Source organism: Pyxicephalus adspersus, chromosome 10, assembly GCF_032062135.1.
Source record: "Pyxicephalus adspersus chromosome 10, UCB_Pads_2.0, whole genome shotgun sequence".
Taxonomy (NCBI): Eukaryota; Metazoa; Chordata; class Amphibia; order Anura; family Pyxicephalidae; genus Pyxicephalus; species Pyxicephalus adspersus.
The window spans coordinates 48,085,954-48,106,380 of record NC_092867.1 but is presented as its reverse complement, the minus strand read 5'-3'; the positions used below and the strand labels follow the sequence as shown (position 1 = coordinate 48,106,380).

The 20,427-nt window shown below is 38.4% G+C and overlaps 1 protein-coding gene across 1 annotated transcript in view; it reads right to left on the bottom strand.

Annotated features, from left to right (window-relative positions):
• The window catches only part of ERCC6 (ERCC excision repair 6, chromatin remodeling factor), a 48,771-nt gene extending 28,475 nt beyond the window's left edge, over positions 1 to 20,296 (bottom strand). The window contains exons 1-6 of the mRNA XM_072424688.1: positions 19,871 to 20,296; positions 9,996 to 10,116; positions 7,482 to 7,590; positions 6,440 to 7,121; positions 6,209 to 6,334; positions 3,548 to 3,706 (exon numbers count right to left, since the gene is read on the bottom strand). Of these exons, the coding sequence (XP_072280789.1) occupies positions 3,548 to 3,706; positions 6,209 to 6,334; positions 6,440 to 7,121; positions 7,482 to 7,590; positions 9,996 to 10,116; positions 19,871 to 20,268 (1,595 nt within the window). The 5' untranslated portion in view covers positions 20,269 to 20,296. The remainder of the gene's footprint in view (positions 1 to 3,547; positions 3,707 to 6,208; positions 6,335 to 6,439; positions 7,122 to 7,481; positions 7,591 to 9,995; positions 10,117 to 19,870) is intronic.
• Positions 20,297 to 20,427: the final 131 nt, after the last annotated feature.

The following is a 20,427-nucleotide window of genomic DNA, read 5'->3' as shown; positions in this document are numbered from 1 at the left end:
TACAACAGGAGTGAAACACAATATTTATAGAGTGGAATCATTACATCACAACCAAATGCAATAACCTTTATTAATACACTTATAAACAGGGACATCTTTAGTATAATAAAAACAATTTGTAAATGATAAATGGTGGGATCAGTTATAATCTAAATTGGTATTGAATTCAATAATTTCTATCATTCTAAACATAGAACCGGAGGATCATTATCTAATAGACAGTATGCATACCATGCGGTCTGTTCAAATGTGTAAACTATACTCTTTCTAGTATTTAGTGGAAGTCAGGTAAAGTATTATTCCCAAACTTCAAAAAACCCCAATAACTCAAATCCAAAGTTCTTCTAACAGTAACAATAGAGGGGGGTTTATTGTTATCCAGTTTTGTAGGATGATTGTCTTTGCCACTGGCAAAGTTATTTTCGTAAGTCTACTTCATCCATAGTAATTCTAGTACCCTGGAGTTTCAGTTCCCCAAAAATGATTTAGGAGTTAGGGGAAGATAATTCACCAAGTTTCGCAGAGCATATACTACTACCACCCTCCAAAAATATTGGATCTTCGGTCAATTCCATAACTTGGTGATATAAATCTGCTTCTATAGGACCGCATTTTAGTCACTGTGAGATGAATCTGATAGGAACGCATCATGTATCGCATATGTAGTAAAAAACGTTTTAGTTACATCTCTTCAGTGTACATGGAGGAAGGTAAAGCAGTCCAGGCCCTGCCCAAATCAATCAAAGTATCATTAGAAGTGCGTTCTGGAAAGTTTTTAGCTCATCTACTCAGCCCTGTGGTCCCAGTCTTGTATTCCAATATGGTTCTGTAAGTGACATATACATCAGTTATCACCCTTCGGGTTGGGGGCTGATGACAGCGTTTGCCTAGTAAATAGCGGAACATTTTTTTTTTTTTTAACTACCAAAGCATAAACGTTTTGTTGCAGATATGCAAACGCTTGTATCCTGATTTAAACAGTTGACCACCGATTTACCATTTTAATGCTCACTGGTGAACTCAGCAAGACCAAAAGACCTGGACGTCTATGGAAGACAACAGTGGTGGATGATCGCAGAATCATTCCCATGGTGAAAAGAAACCCCTTCACAACAGCCAACCAAGTTAACAACACTCTCCAGGAAGTAGGCGTATCGATATCCAAATCTACCACAAAGAGAAGACTGCATGAAAGTAAATACAAAGGGTGCACTGCACTGCAACACACTCATAAGCCTCAAGAATAGAAAGGCTAGATTGGACTTTGCTCAAAAACATCTAAAAAGCCAGCACAGTTCTGGGAAAACATTCTTTTGAGAGATGAAACCAAGGTCAACCTTTACCAGAATGATGGCAAGAAAAAAGTATGGATAACGCGTGGAACATCTCATTATCCAAAGCATACCACATCATCTGTAAAACATGGCGGAGGCAGTGTGATGGCTTGGGCTTGCATGGCTGCCAGTGGTACGGACACTAGTGTTTATCGATAATGTGACACAGGACAGAAGCAGACGAATGAACTCTGAGGTGTTCATGGTCTGATAATGTGAATTTCTCAATTGATGAGTGTGATACTTGGGCAAAGAGAGATTCCACCAATAATATATGGTAAATACTGGAAAAGGAAGTGTGCGCTTTTTAATAACAAGTATAGTTCCTCTCTGTAGGATTCATGAGTATCCTTGGTCAATCAGGGAGTTTTGTGATAAAATAAGTTGAGAAATTCTTTCGGGGGATTATCTGATGTCCTATTTGGATGTGGACAAACAGTCCCTCTTTGGGTCTATGGTGGCATTGAAATCCCCTGCAATAATCAAGTTTGGATATTCCCCTTCTAGTAATTTCTGTAATAGTTTAGTGTAGAATTGTGAAGAATTGCCATTAGGCGCATAGAAAGAACATAGGGAATAAACATTTCCCGCCAAATCCAGTACTATTATAACATATCTACGTAAAAATTTTTGCGTAAAAAGACTGCCGTTTCTCTCTTCTTTGTTTTGTAGGTGGTGGCAAAAACCTCCCTAATACATGAATCCCTCAACGCCGCCTCCTCCCTAATTTTTCAATGTGTCTCCTGCAAAAATACAACATTGGGGGATTTGCATTCTAGGTGTATTAGCACCTTTATCTGCTTTTGGAGACTATTAAGTCCCACCACATTCCAACACAATAATTTTAGACTATTTTGCATAATTGTTTTAGAGAGAGGTATTTGGGGTTCAGGAGGCCTCATGGGCATATTCAAAAAACAGCGTATATTTCCTGATCCCCAACTTTTCGTGCCGGCTGCTGTCCCAGAGCTGTGGCCAAACAAGCAAACAGGCCCCAAACAATTTACTACAATTTACTAAATTAAAATCACTTAATACTATCAAAGATAATAATAACCATGTAATTTTATATCTCAAGCCGTAAGATACAAAACCATAATGGTTTATCCTCTTTTTTAACTTTTTCCCTAAGGCACTTTGCTGCTGTATCCCGGTCAGAGGGTTGGGTAACCAAAAGCGATACTTTTCAAAAAACAATGATATTAGAATAGAATAAGTTTCCTCCTCCCTTAAACTTGTGTGTAGAGGCACCTCTTTAAATAATCATAGATTAATAGGGAGACGAAGACAGAAGAGGTTTGAGGCTCAATGTTTCTTTAAATATTAATTATGTATTTATATTCCTATTAATTCATACATAAATATAATGCATACAATGCATTCATTATTCCCAGTCTTGTTATAAGCCACAGGACTGGGATATTTGTGCTCGACAGACATGCTCCAACCAAGTACAATTGAATGACCGTATTAGTCGAAAATAGTCCCGACGCGTTTCGCCTTGTTTGGCTTCTTCAGGGGTATGGTATTTTTAAAAACTGTATGCCGTTTGAGTGGCAGGTAGTGATAGTAGAAGTTGTACCATAGAAAAAAAGGAGTCAGTGAAGTAATTTTAGCAGTGGTTCAAGCAATCAGTTGGAGTATTGTAATAGACTAAGGGTGAGATTAGGCCCGGTAACAGAGGTGATCTTCATATGTAAAAGCAATGCACATACTACATAACTTTTGTACTCGACACTAGACTTGTCAAGCCTGCAAAGAATGTTAGGATCATGCAATATATTGAGAATAAATATATATAACACAAGCAAAAACATCCCAGATAATATACACTGCTTTTTACATCATTGTTTTATTTACCCAAGAGCTTAATTTGCTCTACAACTTTCCATGTTATGTCCATATTTCTACGGCCAAAGACATTGTATCCTGGGTATAAAGCAGTCAGCTAAAAGACATGAACTGAATCCCAGACACAGATGCACAAGCCAAGAATTCATTACTAGTGTTAGCTCTTTAATTTCCCATGCCCTGCAACTCCCCTTCTTGTCATAAACTGCATTTAAAGCACCCCCACCCTCACTAAACGAATTAAAGGAACTATCTAATTGAAATGCGGTGAATAATTCAGCAACTACGCCCCCTCTCTGTAATAATTCTGCTGAAATATTCATGACAGGCTCAGACTGACAGACTACAGGACAGCCACTTGCCTGTAATCAGAGCCTCGCGTCCTTATCCGGCTGTAACTCAGGCCTGCCAGAAAAGCAATTATCTGGATAGTTTTACCCAATCCCATCTCATCTCCCAGAATGCCTCCAGCCTGCTGGCAATGCAGTTCCCAGAGCCACCGAACACCTGTCTGCTGGTACCTGAAGGGAAGGAAAAAATTATTAAAAAAAAAAAAAAGCCTGAACAGGCATAAACAAAGGAAAAAATTATAACAGATTAGCAAGGGTTACGCAAACCCAGAAGAGCAAACTAAAGTATAAACAATCACATGAATGTAAACCCTAAATCCCGATAGACTGACTGTGTTTTCTCTTGCAAATGTAATTAAAAAGTAATATACAGAACAAAAACATGAATGAAAGGTGTGCCTGCCTGTGAGTTGTAGTTCCTTTTTAAAGACTATATAATTTATAAAAAAAAAAAAAAAAGTTTCCTTATTTTAAAATCATTCGCATTATTTAAGATGACAGTACAAATGTTCTCCTGTTCAAAATAGAATTTCTAAATAAAATCCAACCTCAGTGGCAGTATCATGGAGGAATTTAAGCCATGCACTTCTGGAAACACATATGCACTTCACCCGCAGCTACTCTTCTGTTCATTAATTTTAAAACAAGGACACTTTATGGCCTGTATTAGAAAGAGTAGACCTTTAAAACTAAATTAAATATGCTTTTCTAGATGCCTTTTTTCATACAAAAAACAAAATTCTTGCAATTAAACACACTCTATCATATACAGTTAGGTTCATAAACATTTGGACAGAGACAACTTTTTTCTCATTTTGGTTCTGTACATTACCACAATTAATTTTAAATGAAACAACTCAGATGCAGTTAAACTGCAGACTTTCAGCTTTAATTGACAGTGGGTTGAACAAAAAGATTGCATAAAAATGTGAGGAACTAAAGCTTTTTTTAACAATCACTTCATTTCAGGGGCTCAAAAGTAATTGGACAAATTAAAAAGCTGAAAATGAAATGTTTATTTCTAATACTTGGTTGAAAACCCTTTTCTGGCAATGGCAGCCTGTAGTCTTGAAATCATGGACATCACCAGATGCTGGGTTTCCTCCTTTTTAATGCTCTGCCAGGCCTTTACTGCAGCGGCTTTCAGTTGCTGTTTGTTTGTGGGTCTTTCTGTCCGAAGTTTAGTCTTCAACAAGTGAAAGCATGCTCAATTGGGTTCAGATCAGGTGACTGACTTGGCCATTCAAGAATATTCCACTTCTTTGCTTTAATAAACCCCTAGGTTGATTTGGCTGTATGTTTTGGGTCATTGTCCATGTGTATTATAAAAACGCCTCCCAATCAATTTGACTGCATGTAGCTGGATTTGAGCAGACAGTATGTCTCTGAACACCTCAGAATTCATTCGGCTGCTTCTGTCCTGTGTCACATCATGGATAAACACCAGTGTCCCAGTGCCACTGGTAGCCAAACACACCAAAGCCATCACACTGCCTCTGCCATGTTTTACAGATGATGTGGTATGGTTTGGATCATGAGCTGTTCCACGCCTTCTCCATACCTTTTTCTTGCCATCATTCTCGTAAAGGTTGATCTTGGTTTCATCTGTCCAAGGAATATTTTTCAAGAACTGTGCTGGCTTTTTTTTAGATGTTTTTGAGTAAAGTCTAATCTAGCCTTTCTATTCTTGAGGCTCATGAGTGGCTTGCACCTTGCAGTGAACCCTCTGTATTTACTTTCATGCAGTCTTCTCTTTATGGTAGACATGGATTTCGATACGCCTACTTCCTGGAGAGTGTTGTTCACTTGGTTGGCTGTTGTGAAGGGGTTTCTCTTCACCATGGAAATGATTCTGTGATCATTCACCACTGTTGTCTTTCGTAGATGTCCAGGTCTTTTGGTCTTGCTGAGTTCACCAGTGCTTTCTTTCTCATGATGTATCAAACTGTAGATTTTGCCACACCAGCCCATGAAATAGCCTTTAAGTCAATTGTCCAATTAATTTTAAGCCCCTGAAATGAAGTGATTGTGTAAAAAAAAAGCTTTAGTTCCTCACATTTTTATGCAATCTTTTGTTCAACCCACTGAATTAAAGCTGAAAGTCTGCAGTTCCACTGCATCTGAGTTTTCATTTAAACTTAATTGAGGTAATGTACAGAAACAATATTAGAAAAAAAATTGTCTCTGTCCAAATATTTATGGACCTAACTGTATGGTGCATTTCACATGTTTATTTACAGAAAAATTAAAAAAAATAATGGAAAAATGTTTTATTTGTGATGTTTTAACTAAAAAATACTTCTAAACTCTCAAGGAACTATTGTTTCAAGAAGCAATACAAATGCTATTGCTTTGTAACAGGCACTAAAGGGAACCTGCTATTAACTGAACAGTAATCCACTCAAGTGCTTGTGGCTAAAGTAAGCTGGGTGCAGGTAGAGGATGCATGTGCGCCATATTTATATTTAAATATATATATATATATATATTTATATATATATATATATAAAGAATTTAGTTTTTATATATATATTTAGAATTTAATATAGAATTACCTGGAATTCTGCTTTATATAATAAATAAAAAATGCTTTTCTTCATTACAACAAAGATGAATGAACATAGTGGAGCTAAGACGCATGCAAATAGTAAGCCAAACATGAAATATCAGTACTTGTACAGCTTTTTCCAAAGACTACCAGGTACTCGAAAACCTTCATCAAACTCGACATCACTGTCTTCTGACTCCTCTGCTGTTGAAGGCTGCTTTGCCTTATTAGCTAGCTGTTTTTGCCACTGTCTGACAAGAAAAAATAAATGCAAACATAAAATCAGGACCTTCTTTCAATCAGGATACATTCCAAAGACATAACACACAGGTATTTATATCAAAAAGAGAACTTACCGAAGACGATACTTGAACAACTTCAAATTTCCATCATCTCTACAACGTCTATTTTTTGCTAGGTTGGACATATCTTCCTCGTCCTCTTCATCAGAGCTTGGAAAAAACTCTGGATCTATTACTGGTTGTCGAGGCCTTTTTGAAATTCCTTTTCGACGCAAAGGTTTTAACTCATAATCTGAACCTGGGCTATCCTGCACCCATTCCTCATCATCCTCGTTCGAGCTTTCCTCTTTTATGTCAGGTGTGTAAACAGATCCTTCACTATCATCTTCTTGACAGAATGAATTTTTTTTTTTATGTGTGATGCCTGTTCGAGACTGAGTTTGCAAAGCTTTTTTTTGTAATTTCCTCATCTTGTTTTTCAACCTCTTCTCAGCAGTTGGAATAGCTACTTTTTTATTTGATTTATTTATTTTTGTAGTATCTTCTTTTACTGCTGCTTTGTTTTTCTTTTTTTGGGGAGTTAAGCTACGTTTTCTGTGAGCTGCCATTTGTGCTTGATCAGCAAGGTACTTTTCAAAATCTGAGGCCTCGTTGAGCATCAGGCGTCGTGGTTTCCGAGGTTCCTTTGGGGGTATTTTTGTGCCAAATGGGGTCATTTGTCCAGTACGAATGAGATCTTCCCACTCGCTATCTTGGCAAGGCATCAACATACTACCCAGTGAGGTGGTCAACACATCTGGTGAATAAATAAAAGCAAAGGAAGACATAATGGAGTTTAAAAGACAAAATAAAAAAATTAGGGAAAATACCATGAAATCACTAAATTTCAGAATCTTTAATCAATAAATCTAATCACCAATGTTACAAGACTAACCTAATGGCTAGGCAATGACTTCAGATACACTAAAGCAGCATATCATTTTTGTTAGAGGTTTCATTTATGTTCAGAACCTGTACCATTTTTTTTCTTTTTTCCCCTTATTCTAATGATACATTGAAATTATTGGGTTTTACTTTCAGAAAGAGGATTGTTTAATGAAGACACTTGGAACAATGTCTTTCCAGATCTCCTATAGTACAATTTAAAGAAAATTACCTTCCGTATCCCCTAAATTATTTTGTTCGAGATCCACCTCTTCTTGATTTTCTCCCAACAATGCAGCCAGACGCCTCTGTTTAGCTTTGATCTTCTTCAGCTGCTGATCCTAACATAACAAATAAATAAAATTAAAAAAAGAAAAAACACACTAAATCATAAGTTGTGACCTGTTTTTGTTAAAGACCTTTGTTGAAAGACCTTTTGTTTCAACAATCTTTCCATTGGATTGTCCAATTAAATCTATTTGAATTTCATTAACCTGTTAACGACTCCACTTTGTGGAGATCTAGTAGGCCCAAAACTGTTTCTGGGCATTACCATCTTTAGAAAAACACTCCTAAACCTTACTACTACTGTCTGATGGCTGCTGGGCAGTTTATCACTATTGGGGAGAGAATATTTGCATAAACAAAGCAAACAATGGGAAAAAAAATTGTTCTAAAAACAAAATTCCAACTTTTGCCTGCAATTTTTAAGGTTGGGGATATGGTCTTTTAAAGCACCCATAAATTGTTACAAAAATGTGCATATTAAAAACCACTGGATGTGAAGGATAGTATGCAAAACAGACCAAAGCCCAGGTAAGTTAATATTGCAGATAAACAAATAAGCTTTCAGTAAACTATTCAGAAACATATACACATACAGGTGTGGCTTAAGTAAAAGAAAGTGTAATGAGTTTTAGACCATTTAACTGTATATATCTTTAAGCTTTTTGGTAGAAATATTCATTTATGGCACATGGCATGTGATTCATAGAACACTATACATTTTGTAAAGAAAACGACCATTCTCAACAGAACCAGTAAGAAAAAACAGGTTGATGGGAAAATCTTCAACCTGGAATCAGGAAGGATTTTTTTCCCCTGTTGAAGCAAATTGTTCCAGTTTTTCTTTTTTTTTGCCTTTCTCTGGACCAACTATGTCTTTTGGGGTTTTATATCTGGGAAATGTTTATTTCCCTAGTGGTTGAACCTAATGGACCTAAGTCTTTTTTTCAACCTAACCTACTATGTAACCTCAGTTATGTATGTGCTAATTTGAGCTCAAGTTATTGAGCTCTGTACTAAGACTATTTTCATCAAAGTCACCATGAGCAGGACTGAAAAACACATAAAAAACACTGAGAAAAATGTTCAATTAGCCACACAGGCCTTCAACTTGTGTAGCAAATGAATGTGTTTTTGGCACTAAAGAATGGAGTGACTGAGCCCAATAAAAACTTATTTAGCCTGCCAGCATGAGCAAAGAATAAAAACTAAAACGCTGTTTGCCAAAGGTCTTTTTGTTGCCAGCACATTTATTTGAATCACATGCAAAACATGCAGGTAAGTTATTATTCCCCCTGAAAATTGACCTTAGACTGTATTAAAAACATATGACTGAGGTAAGGCCATTAGATTGTGAGCCTCTTTGAAGGACAGTTAGTGACTTGACTATGGACTTTGTACAGTGTTGCATAATATGTTGGGGCTATATAAACACTGCGTAATATTAATAATAATAGTTTACCTTAATAAAATGCACCTGAATGGCAAGGTTTGAATCAGCTCCAATGTCAGTGTTCTTCCCAGCCCTTTTTACCTGAACACACCTGGGTGGAGGAGAACACTGAAGGTATATCTAAAGGCCAACCATTTTTTTTTGCTACATTTTGCATTGTAAAGGGTTAAAAGCACAGTGTTTTTTCCTCTATCTATTATGCTATGTGTCTAATTAGAAAGATTTTCTATTTTATGTCCTGCGCACTCTCAACAGGAAATATGAGAATCTTTCTATTGTGAGGGAAATCTTTTAAATAATTTTACACTGAGCTGCACACAAGAAAATGACAGGGCTAAAATGTTTGGCGGTGGCAAAAGAGTTTGTGGACATCAAAATACTAGAAGGATTGTAGGTATGGGGGATTTTACTTTGCTTTAAATGGTTTGTTACAACCCCTGTAACTGAAACTTGGTGGACAGCTCGGCCTTATCTATAGAAGTGGGGAAAAAAGTAGGAGAAACGTCCACAACAAAAGGTAAATTATGCACAAAACCTAGTGTATATCACTCTGGGTTATTAGTATTGACTGAGAGGGCAGGATTGTGAACTCAAAAGGGGTGGGACTAAACGTGTTAAGGGTAATTTCCTATAGTCACTATGTTGCCTTGAGGAAGGGACTATGAACAGCCCCGAAACATTGGCTTTAACATGTTGTAACAGAGCTTTAAAGAATCCTGTTTTGGGAGTGTTGGTAACTTTCTGTTCTGTTTCTTTAAGATTTACATAGTGCCATCCATGGCTGTAATTTCAAACACCCTTCTCCCATGCCAAAATATATTTGCTAAAAGGAGTGCAGAATGCTTTCAGTATTTAATTTTCCATAATATATAGTTAATGTCTTTATGCAAAACAGAATAAATCAGCAAGATATTTTTTCTTATATTGCAGAGAAACAAAATACAAATATATATCTTATGTACTACATGTACTGTACAAAGGGATACAGAACAAAGAACCAATACCAACTTTATTATGTTTTTGCCGTTTTACAGATTCCAGTTTTCGAGCAATCTCTTTGGAGCCAGTAGCTTGTGGAGCAAGCTGTTCAATAATTTTGTTGATTTGGCGCAATGAGGTAAGACAAGATCTGTGGGGTAAAAAATAACATGAAATTAAGACACTATGTATCTGCTTAAAATCCTTCAACTAAATGTCTATTTATAGTCCCAAACCCTACATGGTACGATTTTTGACAAATTCTCAGAAGTTGGTTTAAAAGAAAAAAACATTTTCTCTAGGTGAAAATGTGGATTCTTGCTCTACCCTTGTAGTGTTCTATGCCGATATAGATGAATAATTACATTAGCCCCCAGTGGCAGAGGATTAGTGAATATATTTCTGACTACATGCATGTAGTCTATACAGGCACTGTATAGCAAGAGCCAGAATCCCAGTCTAGGAACTACATGCTAACCCTGAACAATGCCTAAAAAAAAGATGGTGATGTGTTTGCTTTTCCTGACAATACTTATTTTTTCACTCTTCAGAAGGTAAAAGCCTTCATTCAGACATCATTCAGAAGTATACTACACTGTATTTTAAATAAAAGCCTCGTTGTTTGCTGGCTTCTAACTTTATGGAGTGAGTTCCAATATAAAAAATATTTTTTCCTAGTCATACAGTAGCCTTTATCTTTTTGAATGTTGATAAACAGGTTAAACAAAGTTAGAATTATAGCTGGTTCAGGGAGGCTCTGAAGACAAGCGTTCTCCAACAGAATAATGACATTGTTCATTCAGGCTGCATGACCCATTCCAGTGTTCTCCCCAGACCCCTTAAGCTGGGTGCACCACCAGGCTGTTTTTTTATTTCAAATTTTCTTTAATGAATTTTCAACTTATAATTTTTTACATACGAACAACGACAACATCTATGAATAGGGGGGACAACAATAGTTGTAAAAACTTATAACCATATAAATATTCAAAATACACAGGACAAAACATACTAAGACACAGGAATAAACATTAACGAAAAAAAAAAAAAACATCAGTTTTTTATCTAGATAAATAACAATGATCAAACATCTTATCAAGATTACTATGAAATGTATAAAGCTTATAAAATAAGCTAAAATGAGCTAAATCAAAAAGATTAGAAAAAAAGAATCTTTTAACATTCTTATGGGAATACAATAGTATATACCAACTTTCAACCTTAGACATTAGTAATATACCATAGTTCTCCCCAGGCCGTTTTTGGTGGGTGGGCCGCCCAGCTGCAGTGCCTTTTCCGCTAGGCACTCATCAGCAGCTGTGAACGGAGAGGCTGCTCGCTCTGTTCTGATAAGAGCTGATTAGAGCTGGGGCGGAGAGAGAACAGCACAGCACAGCTATGATGATATCAAGACACAGGCTGTTCCTCCCCTATCTCATCGCTGTGCCAAGTCCTCTATTGAGAAAAAAAACCCCAAACATTGTGCAACAATGTCTCTGCCCAGTGGGCGTGTGTAATGAGGTCATCAGAGCAGTAGTCCTTAATTGAAAATGCAAACTGGGGACCCCTGGGGCCACTTACATAGAAAGGAGCATTGGGATTGGGCCCTTAAATTTATACCTACCTGTCACAAATCTTTAACTGTCATACTATGTTACCCTGTCTGCTTCTCTTCGTTGAATCCCAATTTCCCTAGAATGGTGGGGTGTACAAAGCCAAAAATGTAGGTGCAGTGGGGGGACACCCTTCCATTACCATGGCAAATAAACTGCCCTGTTACACATTATTGCCCACTACTAACATTGGAACCCCAATTCTCTGGAAAGGGGAGGTGTAGGAAACTGAAAAAGTGTGGGGAATGTCTGTGAAAAACAACCCCTAAAATTTCATCACTATGTTATCATTAGAACATTACAAAAACTCTGCCTATCAAAACAAAATTGGTGTTAGCCACAGGTGTCCCCCATTTACACCTATATTTTTACCTGCACCTCTCTGTTCTAGAGGAATTAGGGTTCAGGGTATGGAAGCAGACATTTTGAAGGGCAGTGTTTTTTTATGTTCCCCACTTGCACCTACATTTTCAGATTCCTGCACCTCCCTATTCCAGATAAATTGGGGTTCAAAGAACAGAATCAGAAAGTGTAGGGAAGTATTACAATTAGCGGCCCAACCCCAATGCTCCTTGCTATGTAAGTGGTCCCTGGGGGTCCTTAATTTGCATTTCAATTTTGAGCTGGTAGGTGCACTATCTTTTAAAATAGCAACCCAAATGTTTAATTTTCACAAGTTTTTAAACACCTGATCCCCATAATTTGAAATTCTAGAAATTGAAAAAAGAAATTTTGGTTATTAGTAGCTATGTAAGCACTCATGTACCCTAAAAATATAAAGTAGTTACAGCCAACAATTTGAGAGATCTGAAAGATTGAACACGGTGAGTTGTTAGGCTGCAGAACATAAAAAGCAGATTTTACACACACAGAGCTATCACTCTGCAGGTGTATAATTTTCACAGGCAGTTTTTTTTTTTTGCACATAGAATATGGGCAGTGATGAGAGGAGAGGGGCACTGGCTGTCCTGCTCACCATCTGCTACCACATGCACAATGCTCTTAAAGCATCACTACATTTTAAGATTATATAAAGGGTGACTTTCCTCCTTTTTCTATAATACAAAAATGTTTTTTTTTTTTTTTGTGGGGGGGGGGGGGGGGAGACCCCTTCCCTTTCGTCTTTACTGACATGGTGGTAAAGACTGCAGGGTAAATCTGCAGCCTCTTGGGGTATTTGTGTCTCATATCCCAGGTGGCTGTGGGCTGCTCCTTTGGGCTTTGGAAATGTATCATCAGGGGCTTTCCTATAATGTAAAAAAAAAGTGCTTAATCTCACGCATGCCCAATGAGATCAGCACTGTTTGAAAAACTGCTGGGCCTAAAATAGCCCAGCACTTACAGCAGTTTACTAATCCCAGGTGCCTAGCCGTTGCCAAGTAGTTTCTCAGGAGGGGTAAATGGTTCAGTTTTTTAATGCTAATGTGAACTAAGTCTAACTTGTTACACCACATTGATGACAGTATTACTGATATGACAATATTACTATTTCTAATATACTTGTAGTATTACTACTACTACAAGGGATTACACAAATAAAACATGGAACACTAGGTAGTTGGATTAAAATGCACAGCACTGGACTGTTGGGGCATAATATAAAAAAATGAAAAATTGTACATTCTTACAAGCCACTGGCTTTAGAAAGTTGGAACAAAGTATAGGGGATAGGTAGAACATGGACACAACAATAGGGGTTACAGGATACCTATGGCATAAATAACTGGGAGCACTAAATTTGCTGTGTCTACTTTTACCACCTTTTTTACCACCCGTCTGAAAAAATTTCTAGGGAGAACACTGTATACCATGAAGAAAATTTATAGCGATCAATATTGGCCGTGCTCTCCGTGTCTTTAAACACCCTGGTAATGAATTAAACCATTTTTGAGGAAATCGAGTTATGAAATCATCATCTCTTTGTTGAGTTTCCAACATTTCTCTATAAAAAATAATTTTCATGGATATTATCACTTGTTCAACAGAAGGAGAAGGGTGTATCCAGTTTGACATTATCGCCCTCCTAGCTGCGAACAGACAAATATTGATCCATTATCGTTTAACGCTAGATATAGTTATCAAACTGGGCTCATCTCAGCCCCCAAAAATTAAAAGACATGGAGAATGGGGCACTTTTACATTAAAAACCTGTTGTATAAATTGTATTGTCTATCGCCAGAAAATAAAAATATTAGGGCAGCACGGTGGCTCAGTGGATAGTACTCCGGCCTTTGCAGCGCTAGGTTCTAGGTTCAAATCCCAGCCAGGACACTATCTGCATGGAGTTTGCAGGTTCTCCCCATGTCTGCGTGGGTTTCCTCCGGGTACTCCGGTTACCTCCCACATCCCAAAAACATGCAGTTAGCTTAATTAGCTTCCCCCTAAATTGACCTTAGACTACATTAACCACATATGACTATGGTAGGGACATTAGATTGTGAGCTCCTTTGAGGGACACGACTATGGACTTTGTACAGCGCTGCGTAATATGATGGTGCTATATAAATACTGTGTAATAATAATAATAATAATAATAATAATAATAAAAGGGCAGGACCACAAACGATGAACCAAGGGAGCTGGAGAGGGCCTACACTGAGGACACTGAAAATTCCATTGTCCGGTATGGGAAGCTGTTTGAGACATTTGAAACACTTTAAAAGCACTATGCATAATCATAAACTTTGTCTCCCTCCACACCTCATTAGTCATACTACCGTCAGATAACCTTGTACTCATTTATCCACCAAATCTACTTCCAGAAGATCCCTTTGCTATTGTTTAACATTTGATTGGGATAAGGGTATAGTAAAAGCAGGTTGCAAAAATTAATTTGAGGAAATGTTCAGTGGAGACAAAAAAGGACAAAGAATCAAAAATGTTAGGGGTCAGTGCCTCATCCAGATTTTCAAGCAAACGTCTCATGAAAGCGTGAACCTGCCTAAAATAGAGTGGATGGGAGTGTTCTCCCCAGAATTTTTTTTCAGCCAGGTGGGGGGAAGCTGTAGACAGGTGGTAAAAAAGTAGGCAGGGCAGGACACAGCAAATTTAGGGCTCCTATTTATGCCATAGGTATTCAGTAACCCCTATTATTGTGACACAGTTGCTCTGCTTCTCCTTTCTGATGCTCACTGTTTCATCCAGTACTGATCTCATTGGGGATGTGAGAGATTGAGAATTTTTATTACATTATAGGAAAACGTCTGATGATACATTCCCAAAGCGCAAAAGGAGCAGCCCACAGCCACCTGGGATATGAGACACAAATACCCCAAAAGGCTGCAGATTTACCACCATGACAGTAAAGACAGAAGGGGAGGGGTCCTCTCCCAAAAATTAAAAAAAAATTCCACATTTTTCTATTATATAAAAGGAGAAAGTCACCCTTTATATAATGTTAAAATGTGGTGATGCTTTCAGAGCATCATGTATGTGTAGCAGATGGAGGCAGTACAGCCAGTGTCCGTCCAATGTTCAATCTTTCAGATCTGCAAAACTGTTGGTTGTAATTACTTTCAATTTTTAGGGTACACAGGGTACTCTCATAGCTACTAATAACCAACATTTTTTTAAATTCTTTAAAGAATTTCAAGATATGGGTAGCATGAGTTTAAAAAAAAATGCACCTAGCAGCCCAAAATTGAAAATGCAAATAAAGGACCCCTGGGGCCATTTACATAGCAAGGAGCATTGGTGTGGGGCTCCCACATTTTTTACCTTCCTTTTACCAAACTATATTTGTAATACTATGCAAGCTTTTCTGCTTTTCTTCTAACATAGTAACATAGTATGACAGTTATAGATTTGTGACAAGACCAATCTCAATGCTTTCCATGTAAGTGGCCCCGGGGGTCCTCAATTTGCATTTTCAAGTAAGGACTACAATTCTGATCCCCATTTCTTGAAAAGCTGGGGTGCTGAAATTGTGGTTACTACTAACTATAAGTGTTCCCTGTGCACCCTGAAAATTTTGACATAAGGTTTGGGAGATATGGAGGTTTATACGCTGTACAATGATATGCTGTTACACACAGACTGCTCTGATGACGTCATGACACACTGCTTCCTCTCTTCTTCTAAATTTGCCCATAGGAGTCACAGGCGTGACCATGTAATACCCAATGTAAGAGAAAAATATAGCACATTACATTCCCCAGCATTTCTGCATTACAATGGAAACTATATGTCTACTAGAGGAGAATGACTGTAGTCACAAGAAGTAGGAAGTGAGCAATTGTAGGATCTCAATCTATTAAAAACAAAAAAACTAAAAGGCACAAGAGGTCCTGGCTGTGTGGAAAGATAGACAGTGGGTTTTTGGATTTAAAAAGGTAATTTTCCCTGTTGCTCTGTTCAGCCACTGGAATCAAATGTAGAGTCTGAATTTGCCAGGACTGGCTTGGGATGTAGATTACACAGGGTTATCACCATGCCTGGAAGCACTGGGTAGCTATCGGCATAGTGGCTTAAGTGGCTAGCACTCTGCAGTACTAGGGCCTTAAGTTTGAATCTCCAGCAAGAGACTGGATCTGGATCTGCATGGAGTTTGTGTGAGCCTTCTGGGCACACTAGTTTACTTCCACATCCCAAAAAACATGCAGTTAGGTTAATAGACCTACCCCTAAATTTAGCCTCAGACTGTGTTAACGACATACGTCTATGGTAGGGACATTAGATTATAAGCCCCTTTGAGGAACAGTTAGTGATATGACTATGTACTTTTGTAACGTGCTGCAAATAATGTCAGTGCTATATAAATATTAACAATAATATTCTACTTTGGTTGTCAAAACTCCCCCTGAAATCTAGGTTGCAGCTTTTATACTTCTCAGTTGTGAATCAACATCGACACAATCCACATCCACTAACTATGAAAAACACAAACCCCAGGGGAACAAGCCTACATCCTCGCCTAAAAAAAGTGATTGTCTAAAACATTTTTTTTTTTAAGTGAACATGTCTAATACTATTGGTGTGTTTGCAGATACTTTAAAGGATACTGTTCACCCCAGAAAGGTATTTCAGGTGCAGGGGAACCTGTAGCCGGGTAGTAAAGTGGGCAGGGCAAGACACAGCAAATTTAGTGCTCCCAATTTATTCATGCCATAGGTATTCAGTAACCCCTTAATATTGTGTCAGTGTTCTACCTTCCCCCTATACTTGTTGTAACTTTCTTATGTCTGGCTTGTTAGAATGTAAAATTTTTCCATCTTTTTGTATTATGCGAAACTGTTCAGTGCTGTGTTATTTTATCTAACTGCCTAGTGTTCCATGTTTTAATTGTGTAATTGTATTAATGTAATATTGTAATCAATGTGGCATAACAAGTTAGGCTTAGTTCACATTAGCAGTAAAGTTAACCGATGGTAACTGCTAGGCACCTGGGTTTGGTAACTGGCGGTAAGTGCTGGGCTTTTTCAGGCAAAGAGGAAAGTGAGGAGCAAATGCAACCTTACTGCCAGTGTGAATTCAGCCGAACATCAGATGTCGCCTTCTAGCGCTATATTTAATAGAATGCAAAACTTTTGTGAAAAAAAAAATGTCACTTGATCTGTCCATGAACTGTGGCCAGCGAGTCCCAAGCTTGCTCAGCTTCCCTCTTCCTTCCGGTGCTCACCGTTCCATCTGGTGCTCATACCAGAAACTGAGCACAAGGTGCAGCCCACAGCCACCTGGATTATGTGACACAAATATCCCAGGAGGGCTGCAGATTTACCTAGCAGGTTTTACCACCATGGCAGTAAAGACAGAAGAGGAGGCAACATCCCCAAAAAATTAAAAAAAAAATACATTTTTCTATTATAAAAAGTGGAATGTCGGCCATTATATAATGTTAAAATGTGGTGATGCTTTAGGAGCATCATGCATGTGATAGCTAATGGGGGCAGTACAGCCAGTGTCCCCCCTCTCATCACATGGGCAAGAAAAACAAAAACTGTCTGTGAAATGAATCCACCCGCACTGTGATAGTGCTGTGTGGGTGTGTGTAAAGTCTGCTTCTCATATTCTACAGTCTAACAACACAGTGTTAAATCTTATAGATCCCCTAAATTGTTGGTTGTTGTTGACTTAAAACTTTTAGGGTACACAGGGGACTGCCATAGCTACTAATAATCAAAAACTCTTTAAAGATTTTCAAGATATGGGACTCGCGGGTTTAAAACATTGTGGAAATTGAACATTTGGGTTGTTGTTTTATAAGAAAGTACACCTTGGAGCCCAAAATTGAAAATGCAAATTAAAGACTCCCAGGGGCCACTTATATAGCAAGGAGAATTGGGGTGGAGCCCCTAAATTTTTTACTTACCTTTACCAAACTATAATAGTAATACTATGCCACACTTTCTGCTTCAGTCCTTTGAACCCCAATTTCTCTGAAATGGGGAGGTGCAGGAAACTGAAAATTTAGGTGCAAGTGGGAAACAGATGTATACCCCCCCCCCCAAAAAAAAATGTCATTAACATGGCATCATTAGAAGGGGGGGAACTTGTGGCTAACACCCCTCAAACTTTCATCTCCATGGAATCATTACAACATAAAAAACTCTGCCAATCAAAACACATAACCCTGTTACACATGAATGTACCCTTCCAGTATCTGAACCCCAATTTCATTTTCATTTCATTTATTCTAATGATGCCATAGTGATTAAAATTTATGGGGTGCATTTTCAGTTTCACACCTCCCCATTTCAGAGAAATTGGGGTTCAAGTGTTAGACAGTAATGTGTAACAAGGCAGTGCGTTTTAATAGTGGAGTTTTTAATGTTCTGATATTACCAGTTAGGCAAAGGTGTCCCCCGCTGAACATTTTGTTTTGTACACCCTACCATTCCAGGGAAATTGGGATTCAAAGAAGAGAAGGAGAAAGGGTAACATAGTGTGATAGATTTGTGACAGGTAAGTATCAATTTAGGGGGCCCATCCCAATGCTCCTTTCTATGCAAGTGGCCCCCAATTGCATTTTCAATTATGGACTCCTAGGCACACTTGCTTTTGATATATTTTAGCAAGTTTTTACAATTCCTATCCCCATATCTTGACATTTTTAAAAGCTGGAGTGCTGTGGTTACTCATAGTTACTACTATGAGTGTTCCCTGTGCACCCTGAAAAAGTCATTAGGATATACTGTTTAGGAGATGAAGGTTTGTACACAGAGTTGTAAGGCTGCAGAATATGACATGCAGTTACACACACACACAGCTATTTTGCACTGGTTCGCAGAAACGTTTTTACACAATGTTTATTTTTTTTTATTTCAAAAGTCGACTCAGCACCAGCTATGGGATGGGGAAAGGACAGCCCGTGTCCCGATCTCATCATAGCTGTGCTGGACTCTTATCAGCAGGTGGAATCCACTGAACAAGGGATGACAGCTGAGAATGGAGTAGCCTCTTAGTTGTCAGTTCAGAGAATTAGGGTTGCTGATAAGAGCCAGGCAGTGAGGGCACAGCAGACAGGTGGCCCGCCCACTAAAAAGAGGCTGGGGAGATCTATGAAGCTGTGTTCCTGAACCAGAGTTCCTCCAGTGTTCCTTGAGCAAGAAGTCATTTGTGTCTTTCTGGTCAGTTTAAATTACAATTAACTATCTGTAAGAATAACATTATTCTCACTGGCCAGTAATTCTTCCTACTGACTACCACGGTAATATACTGTGAGCTGCGGATATACTATCAATAGCAGGAGTTGGCTCTGAATGGGAAAACTTCAGTCTCGCTTTAGGGCATACCTCCCATAAAAATGTAAGATCCACGTTTCCCTCTAGTCTTCATCTACCAAAGAAATACTACCTTAGTCCTGAGTTCAAACACTCTCAGAAAGGGAGGTGACATCCTGGTGCCTTGTAGAATAGTTGGAGACATGGAATCTATTTAGAATGCACAACAGCCCACTACAGGAGTGAATATTTAGGTACTATATCATCACCTATCACGTTTCAGTTGCATCAGGAAGCATCAATTTTTTTTTTTTTTTTTTTAACAGCAGTGGAACTGTCAGGAAAAGAGACCTTTGATCCACATATATCAATTAAACAATCAGTGACAGAAGAACGAATGAGTGCTGTACACATAGACTGGAGAATGAGTGAGCGGCACCTTGTGTCCTTTCACTTGTATTGCAGTCATTCACCATTGGTCGGATCTATACATGACGTCAAACGACTTTTGTACACGGCAGATTCTCACCCGAGATGAGCCCGAGTGTTCATATCGAGCAAGAATCGTGTTTCCATAGCTGGAGCTCTAGTTTCAAACATACATTTGTCCTTAGTTGATCTGATTATGTCTTACCGTAACTCATCCAAAACATCTTGCTTTTCCTTTTCAGCGTCTGCAATCTGTGCAGCCCGGGAGGCCTCATTAATGGCATTGTCCACTTGCTGAAGGACTCCACGCTCCAAAACCTCCTGATCATACACTGCCAGACCCAATCCATGCAATTCCAAAGCCTGATCAGCTGTTTCCACGGCCTGGATCTGATGTCGATCAATCTGTAAGATGCCATGCTGCTTAGGCTGTCCCATTTCTCCAATACGAGAATTAGGGATATAGGCAGAACTAGAAGAGGAACCAGGAGAGACATGGCTGCTAGGTGACTCTGCGGTGTCTGAAGATATTGTTTGTTCTTTCTCAACAGGGATTTCATCTGGCATTCTGTGTATAAACAAAGGGTAGCAGCTAGTTCCCATTCAGTACAAGGACCTGGAAGTGATGGCAACCAGAAAACCGGAAGTGGGCGGGGCTTACCGGATCAAACTTAAAGCCCCGGAAACTACAGTTGAGAGGCAGGAGAAATGGATTTTTAATTTTCCCACGCAGAAAAACAGATTTGTGGCTATGATTTATAT